Consider the following 16,361-nt stretch of genomic DNA (forward strand, 5'->3'; position numbering starts at 1 on the left):
CATGGATTCCCTGTCGAGATGGCGTCTGTGGTGGGTCCAAATGTGTTGTTTCGGTCCTCCTTGTTGTAGGTGAAGGGTGATTCTTCTGGACAGGGTGGTAGTTGTCCTTCCCACGTAGGTAGATAGGGGCGTACAGTCCTCCTCTGGGCAGGTGAATTTATATACTACGTGGAATTGACGTATACCATGAGGTTTTGGGGCGGTGTGATTTTTTAAGATTAGGGAAGATCTTTTCTTGTTCCTGTAGTAAATGGTGAGTGATAATTTGTCATGTTCTTTCGTGGGAGTCACATTTCTTTTAATAATGTCTTTTAATATTTTCTCATCCTCTTTATATCTATTGGACATCTGGGACTTATAGAATATGCGGTGTGTGGTTCCTTCATGTTCTGTGGTAGTGTGATGAGGTTCTTGGTACCAGGTGTCAATAACTCTTCTGAGTGTAGATTGTACTTCGTTGTTGGAGTAACAACACCTTTGGACCCACCACAGACGCCATCTCGACAGGGAATCCATGGTACACAACACAGAAATCGTCGCAGAGGAGAAGGACCTCCAATGTTTGACCATTTTGAAGGCTGTAATCATAAAAGATTTACAACCAATTATTAATGTACAATCAAATGATTTCTCCCTCCTCCCCAGCATGAAACCAACACGTAGGAGACATTTGTTCACCAAAATACAACCACCAGATCAGAGAACACCCATAAAGGTCCAAAATATCCCCGCAGAGGATAAAATGTCATGCCTTAGGCGATCGGCAAGGCTTAGGAACCAACCAAACAGCGCCAGCCAAACAGAGGAGAGTTATTAAGTGACCTCTCCAAGGTTTGCCTTTATACATATTTATACTCGTCTTGGTCACACTTCCCTTCATTCCAACTGAAGATGCAGAACGATCTGTGAAACGTCTTGGGTTTATTATACTGTGTTTTGTTTATTTTCATTTATTTTGTATATAACATAGACTTCTGTGTTAATATAAGTTACCAATGTCAATTGGAAATTTGCTTCTTCCCCTCTCATTTCCCCAGAAATCTACTTTCCGAAAGCTAGAAAGCTTAAGAAAGAAATTAATTTCTAATGAATTTGCTGTCGTTTTCAACAGAATATATATATATATATATATATATATATATGTATGTATGTACATATATATATACATATACATGTATTTATGTATTTACTGTATGCATATATATATATATATATATATATATATATATATATATATATATATATATATACAGATATGACAATTAAATAGACACCGAGAGAAATAGTTTAATTTATCAAACAAGCAGTTGATATAATTAAAGTGCTTATAAATGGCCACAATGTGAATAACTAATACTTGGTTGACTTGACATCCCATCTGCTTTTTTTTTCAATGCAAAGAGCCTTCTAGGCATGCTAGTGATTAGTTCACTAATATCACCTTGAGGTATTTCTTGCCATGTTTCCCGCAGTAATCCTAGGAGTTCGGCTTTGAAGATGCCTTCCTGTTCTTTTTGCGAAGTTGTCGGTCTAATATGCCCCAGAGGTGTTCAATAGGGTTTATATCATGAGACTAATTTGTACATGGAAGTTTCCTGATTCTATTTTGGCTCAACCAATTTTGTGCTGCTTGAGTAGTGTGACAAGTAGAATTCCGAAACGAGTTATGATGGGTAGAATGCCTGGAAGAAGACCCAGAGGGAGACCTCGAATGAGATGGATAGATGGAGTGGATGCGGAGATGGACAGAAGAGGAATAACTAAAATAACCTGGATGGAAGCAGCACAGGACCGAAGGGTATGGGGAGGATTACTGTTGGCGGACCAGAATCTACACGAGGTTCAAGATCCAACGGAGTGAGTGAGTTGAGTAGTGTGACAAGGAGCTCCATCTTTCATAAATAGGAAGACATTTTTACTCATTCTACCACTGGAGAATATTGGAATGAGTCCTTCCTTTAATATAGAAACATATTTCCCTAAATTGATGTTTCCTTGACACTCCACAAGCTCTGATTTTTTAAGAAGTTGAAGAGTATAATTATTTAGGCCAGATGGTGAAAATAACCAAAGATAATTACAATGAAATAAAAAGACGCATTACAATTGGTTGGAAAGAGTTTGGTAAGTATGATAAAATCTTGAGAGGCTCTCTACCTTGAAACGTAAAGTTTACAATCAGTGCATTCTGCCAGCAATAATCTATGGGTGACAGACTTGGAAACTGACGAGGGCGATGGAAATAAAGCGAAAGAATGCACAGAAGAGAATAGAGAGATCAATGATGGAAATAACGCTGAGATACCAAAAGAGAGTAAGTTGAGAGAGAGAGCGGACTAGAGTGAAAGATATTGTGGAGGCAATAAAAGAGAGGAAGTGGAATTGGGCAGGTAGATTAGTGCGAAAGACTGATGAGTGATAGAGCAAGTGTGTTACTGAGTGGATGCTGCGAGATGGGAAGCGTGGAAGAGGGAGACCAGACAGAAGGTGGAGAGACGAGATTGAGAAGTTTGCAGGAGTGACGTGGCAGAGGTTGGTGCGGTCGTGTGAATCATGGAATGCTATGAAGGAGGACTTTGTTCAGCAGTGGACTCAGGATGGCTTAGAGGACAGAAGACAGGAGTGAATGGAGAGTGGTTGTATATGGATGATGTTATGATGCATGAGGGGGAATGGGTGGGGGGATGGGGGTGTTAGGTAGTATGTGTGAGCAAAATTTGACGCAGCCCGAAGGGATTTCTCCCCGTCTTCTCCTTTTATGCATGGGGGGGGGGATGGAGAGGGGGGTCGCCGATTTAATGAAGCGGCCTTGCTGTGGATGTGCTGTGACTTGCGACACTGCCTCTGACCCAGAGCAGTGGACAAGGTGCAGGGATGACCCGTCATCCAGGAGGTGCTAAGATAAGAGGGAGGGTGGAGGGGAGTGGAGTGTATTTAGGGATGGAATGGGTGGGAATGATTTTATGCCTTTTTCTTTTTGGCTACCTCCCTTGAAAGGGGAAAAAAGCCTTGGTATATGTATGTATGTATGTATGTATGTATGTATGTATGTATGTATGTATGTATGTATGTATGTATGCATGTATGTATGTATGTATGTATGTATGTATGTATGTATGTATGTATGTATGTATGTATGTATGTATGTATGTATGTATGTATGTATGTATGTATGTATGTATGTAAGGAACATAAAAGAAGAAGAGAGGAGATTGAATGTATTTGAGATAAGGTGTCTGAGAAGTATGATAGGGGTTACTAGGCTGGATAGAATGAGAAATGAGTAGGTGAGGAGGAGAACGGGAGTGGAAAGGGAGCTGAGAGATAGGGTGGATGAAAGAGTATGGGGCTGGTTTGGACACATGGAAAGGATGACTGAAGAAAGACTAGTAAAAGGTGCGGAAGGCAGATGTGCAAGGAGTGAACATGAGGGGACGTCCTAGGATGAGATGGTTGGATGGGGTAAAAGGGGCTTTGAGGAGGAGGGGAATGTCTGTTGAGGTAGGACGGGAGAGGACAGAAGACAGGGGTGAATGGAGAATGGTTGTATATGGAAGATGTTGTGATGCATGAGGTGGAATGAGTGGGGGATGGGGGATAAGAGAGTATGTGTGAGAAAAAATTGACACAGCCCGATGGGATTTCTCCCCGTCTACTCCTTTTCTGCAGGAGGGGACGGAGAGGGAGGGTCGCCGATTTAATGAAGCGGCCTTGCTGTGGATGTGTTATGTCATACGACACTGCTTCTGATCCAGGGCAGTGGGTGAGATGCAGGGATGACCCGTCATCCAGGAGGTGCCAAGATAAGATGGAGGTAAGAGAGTGGAGAGGAGTGGAATGTAATAGGGATGGAGTGGGTGTGAGTGCCTTTGTTTTTTGGCTTCCTCCCTTATAAGGGGGAGAAAGGCTTTTGGTATATGTATGTATGTATGTATGTATGTATGTATGTATGTATGTATGTATGTATGTATGTATGTATGTATGTATGTATGTATGTATGTATGCATGTATGTATGTATGTATGTATATATGTATGTATGTATGTATGTATGTATGTATGTATGTATGTATGTATGTATGTATGTATGTATGTATGTATGTATTATGTATGGGTGTATGTATGTATGTATGTATGTATGTATGTATGTATGTATGTATGTATGTATGTATGTATGTATGTATGTATGTATGTATATATATATATATATATTATGCATGTATGTATGTATGTGTGTATGTATCTATATATATGTATGTATGTATGTATGTATGTATGTATAACTGTATGTATGTATGTATAACTGTATGTATGTATGTATAACTGTATGTATGTATGTATGTATGTATGCAAAAGCTTTTGATACCGTCCCACACGAAAGACTACTTACTAAATTAGCTTTGCATGGAATAAGTGGTAGCCTATTAGGTTGGACTAGTAATTGGTTGAAAGGTCGAAAACAGAGTTGTTTTAAATGGAAAAACTTCTGGATGGAAAAGTGTTGCAAGTGGAGTTCCTCAGGGTTCCGTTCTTGGGCCACTTCTATTCATAGTATATATAAATGATATAGACCATGGACTAAAATCTACTGTTTCCAAATTTGCTGATGATACAAAACTGTGCGGAGTGGCAAATGATCACTCAAACCAATTAGATATTCAAGAAGATTTAGATCAATTATAGCAATGGTCTGAAAAGTGGCTAATGAAATTTAACACAAGTAAATGCAAGGTAATGCACATAGGTAAAAATAACAGTAAGCACGATTACAAGTTATTTGGAAATTCGTTAACAAAAGTGGATAGTGAAAAAGATCTCGGCGTAATTATTAGTAACGACCTAAAATCATCCAAGCAGTGTATTTCAGCCTCTGAGAAAGCAAATAAGATTCTGGGATTGATTGCGCGATCTTTTGATTTCAAAAGTCCATCACTCATTAACAAGCTATATAAATCGTTAGTTCGTTGACATTTGGAATATGCTGTTTCCGTATGGTCACCGAATCTCATTAAAGACATTGACAGACTGGAAAAAGTACAACGGCGAGCCACAAAAACTGATTCCAAATATCAAAAATAAATCATACGAAAATCGACTTAAGCACATGAATCTGTTTTCCCTAAAAAAGCGTAGACTCAGAGGTGACTTGATACAGGTCTTTAAGATTTTAAAGGGAATTGGCAACATCAAAAGTGACCAAATTTTCACATTGAATGAGAATCAGACAAGAAACAATGGTCTCAAACTGTCCGGAAATAGATTCAATTTGGAAGTAGGTAGAAACAACTTTGCCAACCGTGTAGTTAATGAATGGAATAAACTTCCTGCACAGGTAGTGCAATGTAGTTCAGTTCGAAGCTTTAAGAATCATTTAGATAAATACCTAAGTAAGATGCTGTAATGATTATAATTTATCTTATATTATTTGTTTTGTTATAATTTGTCTGTCTGATTTTCATTTATTATTAGTTATATGTCAATTTGTTATCATTTACTATTTACCTGTTTATTTGTTATTCAACTATACCTATGCATTTATTTATGTATTTTATTTGTTATTTACATTATTATATGATTCTTTTTATTTTTATATTATTATTATTTTTTTTTGCATCTGACCTAGATATGGATCAAATGGTCCCCTGTCGGCATGCTTCGCCTTTGTAATCCTTAGTAATCCTTTGTATGTATGTACGGTTGTATGTATATATGTATATTATGTATATATGTATGTATGTATGTATGTATGTATGTATGTATGTATGTATGCATGCTTGTATGTATGTATGTATGTATGTATGTACGTGCGCTGTGTATGTGTGTATGTACGTACGTTATGTATATTTGTATGCACGTACGTTATGTATGTATGTATGTGTGTATGTATGTATGTATGTACGTACGTATGTATGTATGTATGTATGTATGTATGTATGTATGTATGTATGTATGTATGTATGTATGTATGTATGTATATATGTATGTATGTATGTATGTATGTATGTATGTATGTATGTATGTATGTATGTATGTATGTATGTATGTATGTATGTATGTATGTATGTATGTATGTATGTAGAATATGTGATTATATTTGTGTGGTTTCTTTACCTGATGCAGAGTGGAGAAAATTGGGATCAGAATAGATCCACAATTTTAATCATAGAGTTAAATCTGAGAAAGCCAATTACCCCAAACACTTAGTTTCTCGTCTAGACTGACATACAAGTGTTCTCTTATCAATTGGGCCACACCTGCTCTTTTGATATCCAAGGCCACTGTACCTAACCTGTCATAGCATATATCTGTTATATGGGAAAGAATGAGTCAATATTAATGTAATAGTATTTTTTGGGGTTGGCGTGCTCCCTCATTACCTCGATGACAAAGTCTCGTTGTAGGGTTTTGCGATACACCTGTGGGACTATGTATGTTATCCCACATGTGATCATAGATGACTGATATATTAAGAGCTCTTTTGGTTTGTTGTATCCAAGAAGGTTATAATGAAACATAAATTGACGTATCTGGAGTATAGTGGTTGTTAATACCTGTTGTGACTCTCAGGTTTTTACTTTGGCAACTTTATGCACAATGTCCCACTAAATTGATCTGTTAGTCTGTTTCACTGTTAAGTGTGATTTTGTGTTGGGTGGCTACTAAATAAAAGTCAAATTGTGGGAAACACACTGTAATCTCTGATACTGACAACTAATACGTGTGTATACAACGAGAGCTGGCTCTCAACCGACGCCAAGCTGCCAATTCGCGCCAAAAGACGTGCATCGTATTATGCGATATCCAGTATAATTACAATATACACAATGATTACACATAATTACAATAAATAATAAAACAACAAACAACAAAGCATATGACAATTTTATAAAGAGGGGGAAACATATAATTCCCCTAATAAGCAACATACAATTACAATGTACGATAATGGTATGATGTACGACATACCACGCTAACACAATTTTGCCTCTTCACGATGAGCTCACGTAAATCAAGTACAGAATTTTTAGTATAATTTCCTGAGCCATGTAGGCATTCGTTGGTTGATGTATAGAAAAACATATTTTGATAAGATGAGAGAATATTTCCAAAAAGCAGACTGGGAAAGGATACACAAGGAGGAAACAACAGTAGAAGAGAAATGGAATATTTTGACAAAAAGTTATAAAGAAGGAGTGGAAAAGAATGTTCCAACACAAAAAAAAAAGATATGTAAAATGTTGGTACAACAAAAGATGTAGCGCGTTAAAAGACAAAAAGGATAAAGTTAAATAAAATAGAGGAAAGACAAAAGAACCGAAAATTGGAAAATATATTCCTGTTTTAGAAGCCAATATGCACTGGTGCGCAGAGAAGAAAAGAGAAAACACGAAAACGATATCATAGAAAAATGTAAGCATCAACCAAACCTATTCTATAGATTTGTAAACAACAAACTGAAAAACAAACAAGAATTAGTGAAACTACGACAAGGAGGAATTAAATACACAGAGGAAATAGAAATGGCAGAAATTATGAACAAGCATTTTAAATCAGTGTTTACGAGGGAGAGCATACAACTTTGAGATGTCGAGTGGTTGGAGAAAGTCCCCCCTAAGAAAGAGATAGAAGTAACAAGGAAAGAAATAATTAATCACTTGAGTAATCTCGATCTTAGAAAATCGTATGATCCAGATGAAATGGCAAACTGAATTTTGAAAGAATGCAGGAGCGAATTAACAGACAAAATACATAGTCTAATAAGCAGTTCATTGAAAGAAGGAAAAGATCCAGAAGATTGGAAAAGAGCAAATATAGTACAAATTTATAAAGGGGAAAACAAGGAAGACCCTAATAACTATAGACCGGTCTCTCTTACAAGTATGGTAGCTAAAATTTGTGAAAGAATGATTAAAATTAGATGGGTAAAGCATTTTGAAAAAATTTACTAAATCCAAGGCAATTTGGATTTAGACAAGGAAGATCATGTGTCACAATCTTGAGGTGTTTCTATTCATGACTAATAGATATAATACAAGTAAGAGATGGATGGGCTGATTGTGCATTTCTAGACCCGAAAAAAAGCTTTTGATAAGGTGCCACATAAGAAATTGCTAAAGAAATTAGAAACTGCAGGAGGATACAGGGCAAACTTCTGAAGTGGATGGAATACTTCTTGCATGAAAGAAAAATGAGAGTGGTGATACGAGACAAACATTCTCATTGGGATGAAGTGATTAGTGGAGTTCCACAAGGAACAGTTTTGGTTCCAATAATGTCTGCTATATATATTAATGATATGGATAAAGGAATTGAAAATTATATGAGCTTATTTGCGGACGATGCAAAACTGTTGAAAAAAGTGAACACTGAAGAAGAGTGTGAGTCGCTGTAGAGTGATCCCAATAAATGGAGTAGGAAGGGAGAGATGGAATTCAATATTAAGAAATGTAGTATAATGGAATTTGGAAGAAGCAATAAAAGAATAATGGGATCATATAAACTGGGAAAGGAATAAATAAGAAGAAATGAAAAATGAGAAGGACCTGGGAGTCATTATTATGAATATGTCCCCTGAAAAACATATAAACAAAATTTTTGGAGGAACTTATAATTTAATAAGAGCAATCAAAGTGGCATTTAAATACCTGGACGAAGAAATGGTGAAAAAAATATCAGTCACATTGATAAGACCAAGATTGGAGTATGCAGCGACGACGTGGTCACCAGGTACAAAAAAATGTATAACAAAACTTCAAACAATATAAAGAGCAATTACGAAATTGGCACCAACACTCTCAAAACTATCATATGAAGAGAGGCTGGCAAAACTTGAGCTACAGACATTGGAGCAAAGAAGAAAGAGAGGAGACTTGATAACTATTTATAGAATCATGAAAGGCATGGAAATTATTGATAGAGAGGATCTAATAAAATGGGATAGTAGAGATACAAGAGGACACGGAAGGAAAATAAAAAAGGCAATTATAGAAGAGACCTAAAAAAAAAAAAAAAAGAATGCTTTCCCCACAGGATAATAGACGTTTGGAACAAGTTAGATGAGAATATGGTGTGTGCAATAACGATACACGAATTTAAAAACAGTCAAGATAAAATGGGATATGAAGACAGAACACCTCGAGCATAGCTCCCCTTCCCGTAAAATACAACTAGTTAAACTAGGTAAATACACACACACATTGGGGGGGGGGGTAAGGTCACAGCATTACCCATAGATCGGTAATATATGAGACCTAAGCTCTTTTCCGGGAAGGAAATAGCTGTCAATCACGAGTATCACGAATCCAACACGTGATCCAAGACCATGGTGAACCTCTCTCTCTCTCTCTCTCTCTCTCTCTCACACACACACACACACACACACACACACACACACACACACACACACACACACACACACACACACACACACACACACACACACACACACACACGCACAAACACACACACACACACACACACACACACACACACACACACACACACACACACACACACACACACACACACACACACAAACACACACACACAAACAGATCTATTATGTATGTAGTAACCCAAGATATCTACAGGAAAAGGGTATGCTAGACAGTACAAAAAAGCCAGTAAAGATGATATCGCGGAAAGATGCGGAAATGTGGCTTCCAAGGTCTCGTTATTGTTCACATGTGTAAGACCTATCGGCTCGGAACTCGGCACAAAAAGATTATATCTAATTGGGCTCAGCCTGCCAAACATCCAACGGCATCTGGGTAATCACTTGGAAACACACACACACACACACACACACACACACACACACACACACACACACACACACACACACACACACACACACACACACACACACACACACACACACACACACACACAAATATATATATACATATATATATTTATGTATATATATTTATATATACATATATATATACATACATAACATATATATGTATATATATATATATATATATATATATATATATATATATGTATGTATATGTATGTATATAAATATATGACGTAAGTGGAGTAGGAAACACAGGAGTCTTAGTCTTGAGTTTATTCCTGACTAGTGTCGCAGGTATGCTTTTTCAAAGGAATGGTGTACAAACAAGCTATTGGCATTTTATTCATGGGGTGGACCTCACTACCTCCCCGTGTTACTATAGTCGGTGACAAGTGTGAACATTACTTATTCGTAATAAAGTTTAACAAGTAAATATGATGACAACACTAATGATAACAAAGAAAACATTAATAGTAATTGTAACAATAATAATGATGTTAATAACAATGATGATAAAAATGAAAATTTAAATATCTAATAATAATAACAATAAAAACTAAGAAGTAAATGTGATGACAACACTAATAGTAACAAAGAAAATATTAATAGTATTTGTAACAATAATGATGATAATAATAACAATGATAATAAAAATGAAAATCTAAATACTTAATAATAGTAACAATAATAATAATGATGATGATAATGAAAATCTAAATGTTAAAAAATATTAAAAGTATAATAACAATAATAATGATAATAGTAAAAATAATAACAATAATAATAATTATAATAATAATAATGATGACAATAATAATAATAATAATGATAATAATAATAATAATAATAATAATAATAATAATAATAATAATAATAATAATAATAATAATGATAATAATAATAATAATAATAATAATAATAATAATAATAATAATAATAATAATAATAATAATAATAATAATAATAATAATAATAATAATAATAATAATAATAATAATAATATTAATAATAATAATAATAATAATAATAATAATAATAATAATAATAATAATAATAATAATAATAATAATAATAATAATAATAATAATAATAATAATAATAATAATAATAATAATAATAATAATAATAATAATAATAATAATAATAATAATAATAATAATAATAATGATAATAATAACAATAATAATAATAATGATAATAATAATAATAATAATAATGATAATAATAACAATAAAAAATTTGAAAATAAATAGTAATAAATAATATTAAAAGAATAATAATAATGATAAAAAGAAGAGAATAGTAAAGATAATGATGAAATTATTTAAGTGGTGAAGGAACAATATAGAAATGATGGAGGATATGTGAATTGGTAGCATGTGATATAAAGGATGGTAGCATGGTATAAGAAGGAACGTCAAAGTAAAAGGAAGAAAGCTGGAAAGGGTAGGCAGAAGTGGAAAAAGGTATCTACTTAGAGTCATTCTGGGAAGCCATTCTTGGAGGGCAAGTGTCGCGGTAGGTCATGTCCATTTTATGTCACCAGTTCTCTTGTTTGTGTTTTTGTGGTTGGCAATGTAAAGTGATTCAATTATTTTCCGTTGTTTCTTGTGTAGTCCTTTAGCTAGAATGGTCGATCCCTCCCAGTTTGGTAGGTGTCCCTCTGTGTCTATGTGGTTAACCAGAGCGTTTGTTTCTCGGTGGTGTCTAATGTCCGCTTTGTGTTCCCTAAATCTGTTGTTAAGTCCTCTGTATGCCTCTCCGTAGTATGCACAGTCGCATTCCTTGTAGGGAATTTTGTATACGATGCTATTGTCACGGTTCGTCTTGGTTGTGTTTGTGGTCAAGTGTCCTATTTTCTTCCCTGTGCCATTTACTATGAGTCCTATCTGTCTCAACGTTTTGAAAAGCATGTGAGAAAGGCCAGAGTTAGGAACCACAAGGTATCGTAAATCTGTCCTTTCTTCACTCTCTTTCCTCTGTCTGATTTTAATGGCTTTCCGTAGTGACGTCCCTAACATGCCCTCTGGGTACCTTAGGTTCCTGAATGCAGCGGTTATGTATTTAATTTCTTCTTTAAATACTCTTCGCTGCATATTCTAAGAGCCCTAAGGTAGAACCCTATGATAAACCCAATGATAACCCCCTCTTAGAATATGCAGCGAAGAGTATTTAAAGAAGGGACTCATCGATAAAAACGTTCTTTCGATCCCTGGTGCCAATGGACACACGTGAAGACCCTAACGGCAGGCAGCGAATTCGCAGGCCGGCGCTACTCAAAGGCGGACCTTAATAGACCAAGATCCCGGCAGCTCGATGCAACTAGCAGCGTGAAGGCCGCCTGTCTCATCTCCTCAGAGAGCCGCGGAGGACACTCTGCTGGCCAAGTGTGTGGACTTCAATGACGCGAGATGCTGTCCACCTTAAACAAATTCCTTAGCGAATGGCTTCGTACCATCTCCCTCCTTCGAACTCAACTTTCCTCCGACCCTCCTAAGTCCAACTGGCGATGGCACTGTGGGTAACGGGGGCAGGCTTGGTCAGCTGGAAGCCCCTAGACCACGACCACACATTGGCGGCGGCTGTGTGATGGTCGTTTCCTGGTTATGTGCGATGACATCAGTGTTGTAACACATTTGTAGATCACAACTAACACCACAGTCGGAACAAAATAAAGACCTGAATATGTGGCTAATGGACTCTGAGAAGGGAATACCAAGGGAATTTTATAACACATTTGGCTTTGTGGAAGAGGAATTGAAAAAGCTAGTTCTAGCTTGCCTGAGGGATTTATCCAGGAACCACTGAGGGTAAGCTAATTTTGTTAATTGGAACCTGATGAAAATTAACTCGTTGTCTATAAATTGGGGGCTACAGATCCTGAAAGCTCGGAGAAAAAACCCCGAAACTACACTCCTTTTAATATGATTTGGGTGAATGACTAAAGAAATTAAGGTAACTTCCTGAATGGGTGTTCTTTCTAAAAACAGTGAAGGCAATCCTATTCCCATTCCTCATGATTAAGGTATCTAAAAAGGAAATATTTCTTTCTTTTTCCCATTCAAACATATGTGAACCAAATCATACCTGGAGGTTTATCGTCGGAAGAAGAACATAACCCCAGGTTCGGATATTTTGATGATATTTTCACCTTTCAGAATTAGAGTTGCGGTCCCTTTGGTGTTTTCCTAGATGAACTTCATCAGTTAGCAACTGATACCAATTTCAAAGTGGAATGGGAAAAAGATGGAAAGATTCCCGTTTTAGAAATGGGAGAAGATTGCCACCACGTACCTCGGCTTCGCCAAGACCTCGATAGATGAACACATGTCTTCGTACAAGTGGAAGAAGTGAAGAAGCCTCTTCAACAACTTTACGATGGCCGGTACCAAGTCATCAAGAGGACACGCAAGAACTTAACCATCGACAGCCGTGGCACCTCCGACTTCATTTCCATAGACAACGTCAAGCCTGCGTATCTGCTCTCTGAAAATACACATATCCTCCACTACTGTTTCGGCACTCCCTAAGAACGGGACTGCATCCATTCAGCCTCGCACAACAAAGATATCGTTCTTCCTACGTCGTCACCAGGAGGGGAGTTCTATAGGTTGTTACAACCTTGCGGGGCAGGATATATTAAAATCACCCCTTCACTTGTCGCAGCGTATATATGTATATATATATATACATATACATATATATATGTATATATATATATATATACATATATATGTATATATATATATACATACACACATATATACATATATATATATATATCAAGAACGCAACTCTTGTAATGTAAATAGTTTGTTTTCTACTTTTTCATGTTTCTTTTTCTTCTTTATCTTTCGAAATATAATACCATTCCTCTGCTATCTACCTTTACGTGTTTTAAAAAGTAACGGAATTACCAAAATCTCAGAAAGATTTCTGTACCCTGGTTATATTCCTGATATAGAACACTAAGGGTAGCTTTTATCGTATTTTCCTGTTACTTCTATTTCCTTTCTCTTTCGTTTTAGAAAGGTTGACTTATCATTACCAAATAAGAAACGTTCTTTAGAGATAAAGTTTATTTACACTTTGAATACTTGTTTGATTTCAGTAAGAGATATAGAGTACAGACCTAGTCAAAAAAAGACATAGGAGAACGTTTATATACATTCAACATTTTGTTTCATTCTATCAGTGATCATTCTATATATACAATACGAGTGTTTGCATACAAAAGTGGGTGCGATTAGTGGGAAAGAGACCTATACTTTCAGTGCAATTGTTCTCTGCTCACTGTGTAACGAGGAGAATTTCCCTGTCCTCTGTGTCTTGGATAGGTCGGTAGTTATTGAGAAGGAGGTTACCATCGTTGCCTACCCAAGTGCGTAGGAGCTCAACCTGAAGAGTAGGAGATGGAAAATCAGCACCCATTAAAACCTTTGTCAGCTTATATATTGGGAAGAAAAAGATGCAGGTTTAGTACTCACATCAGCAGCGCTGATTGGCAGTTTATCTTCGAAGACTGTCCACGTGACGTTGGCCAAGCAGGGCGGTGTGGTCGTAGACCCCAGGTACCTGTCAACGATAGAGTCACTTCTGAGTTGGGTGGGCCTCACCATTGAGGTATCACGCATTTCACTCAATCACTGATTCACTTATATGAAGAGAAAGTGACCAACATTCAAAGGAGACTTTTGTACCTGTAAAACCTGCTTGTGTCCGATGGGAGGAAGCTGTCTATCACAATACCGTTCCTCTTCTTCAGCGGGCACTCGTCCCCTTTCTACGCAAAAGACCAAAAAAATAATCGTTAAGTCATTGACGTATAATGTTTCAATACAAGTTATATCAGTGAGAAAATGCGACAAGATATCAGTTATGTTACATCAACTAATGGACAATCGAACCATCTCCATTCCCGCGAAGCAGTTCCACAGAGGAAAGAGGACGCTCTCCCTTGGGTTTTCCACATCGATGTAAGTCATGACACCCAAGACAGCGAGTGCACCAGCGTCACTCGCGTGAACAAAGTGGATCTCAAGGGGAGACCTGTTCAAACAGAAAAAACACGCATTTGTTGTTTGCAGCCAGAAATAACATTTGGACAACGTTTTCCTTTATTAAGATTCTTTTTCAAGTAACTTACGCTTCGCCGGCGACGGTGTGTTCGGATCCTAAGTCATCTGACTCTCCCCAATGGAAGTGAAGCTGCAAAAACGTGTATGTGTCATCCAGAAGACCCCCTGACATTGTTGGTGGCCTCTTGTACGTTCCTTCCAACTTGGCTGGAATGCATTCGGTACTGTAGTTTGTATCCTAATATACACCGATATCAAGATGTTCACAATTGTATGGGTGTTTGTGTGCAAATTACGTGAAAATGTGTACAGTCATTTGATCATGTAGATCTCTCATCATATTGATGCTTACTAATAACTGATTACTTTAGTTTGAAGCGTACCTGACCATCCATCGTGGATGAGGTATTGCCCCCTTGGTTTCTTGTTGTAGCCCTTGAGTACCAGTGGTTCCGGACCGACTGGAGTCAAGTCATCGGCCGCCGGGAGGTCGATGGGCGTCTGGAGAGGTCCTCCGCAGGGCGGATAGTTGTCCGCCCATGTATCGGGTCCTGCAGTGACGCAATATTTAGTTTTTAAAACCAGTACTATATACACTCATGAAAGGAAACATTTTTACGACAGAGGAACCTCCAGATTGTTTCATACCTCCATGTTAATGACCCACTGACCTGTATCTCCTTGATAACTCCAATCGTCACCCTCAGCTGCCTTGATTCCTTTGGTTCTTGGGCGCCTTTTTATATTCCTCTGTAATGATTAAAACCTCGTTTACGTCTCACTTGCTCAATAGAAAATACAAAAGAATATTGTGCATATGCAACATTATATTCATTTTACTTATAACTCATGGCAATGGAAATGTTCTTACTCTGGCCTCGAGGCAAGCGCACGTGACCTGAAAGAGTTGATGGCTTTGTTACAACAGTTCGTGTTCACATGGATGATTTCATTATACCTTTATATCTTTGATATTAACTTGAATGTAGAGACCATATACAGAATAGGAAGAGGCCAAGGCCCTCTTGTTCTTACCAAGATTATGGTCAAAATTCGAAGCACTTGGACCACCATGGTTGTTGAGTCTTTGGAGCAGAGTCTTAGGGGTGAAGAGAGGACAGAGCGTCACTTTTGTGGAAAGAATTATAAGGAGCATTTCAATAAACATAATCAGGATCAAATAGTCACTTATTAAACCACCATGGTTGTTGAGTCTTTGGAATTGGGTCTTAGGGGTGAAGAGAGGACAGCGCGTCACTTTTGTGGAAAGTATTATAAGGAGCATTTCAATAAACATAGTAAGGATCAAGTAGTCACCTATTAAATATATCTGGTCTTACCTCCATTGGAGGGGATATGGAACTGAGAAATGAAGCATATGAATTATTTGATTGGTGATCGAAACTTAATTTGGATCTGGCTCAACGAGTTCATCTATTTTGTGAACAACATGTAATAACACTGGGGTACATTCAAAGAA

The 16,361-nt window shown here is 36.9% G+C and overlaps 1 protein-coding gene across 1 annotated transcript; it reads right to left on the bottom strand.

Annotated features, from left to right (window-relative positions):
- Positions 1-14,093: 14,093 nt before the first annotated feature.
- On the bottom strand, positions 14,094-16,049 carry LOC143017929 (putative carbonic anhydrase 3). Its single transcript, XM_076172966.1, has 8 exons — positions 15,840-16,049; positions 15,553-15,631; positions 15,265-15,432; positions 14,950-15,088; positions 14,711-14,852; positions 14,504-14,586; positions 14,291-14,378; positions 14,094-14,201 (listed from the first exon to the last, which is right to left on the bottom strand). The coding sequence occupies exons 1-8, from the start codon at positions 16,047-16,049 to the stop codon at positions 14,094-14,096; spliced, it is 1,017 nt and encodes a 338-aa protein (XP_076029081.1).
- Between the last annotated feature and the right edge of the window lie 312 nt (positions 16,050-16,361).

The sequence above is a fragment of the Oratosquilla oratoria genome, chromosome 33 (assembly GCF_046742065.1).
Source record: "Oratosquilla oratoria isolate Oo_2021 chromosome 33, ASM4674206v1, whole genome shotgun sequence".
In the NCBI taxonomy this organism is placed as follows: Eukaryota; Metazoa; Arthropoda; class Malacostraca; order Stomatopoda; family Squillidae; genus Oratosquilla; species Oratosquilla oratoria.

What these genes read in the sequence shown, in the direction of transcription:
- LOC143017929 (XM_076172966.1), bottom strand. Translation starts at nt 16,049, where the DNA reads ATGTTTATTGAAATGCTCCTTATAATTCTTTCCACAAAAGTGACGCTC. An exon ending in TTAATATCAAAGATATAAAG is followed by an intron (nt 15,632 to 15,839) that starts GTATAATGAAAT and finishes TAATCATTACAG; the next exon opens with AGGAATATAAAAAGGCGCCC. An exon ending in CATCCACGATGGATGGTCAG is followed by an intron (nt 15,089 to 15,264) that starts GTACGCTTCAAA and finishes AATGCATTCCAG; the next exon opens with CCAAGTTGGAAGGAACGTAC.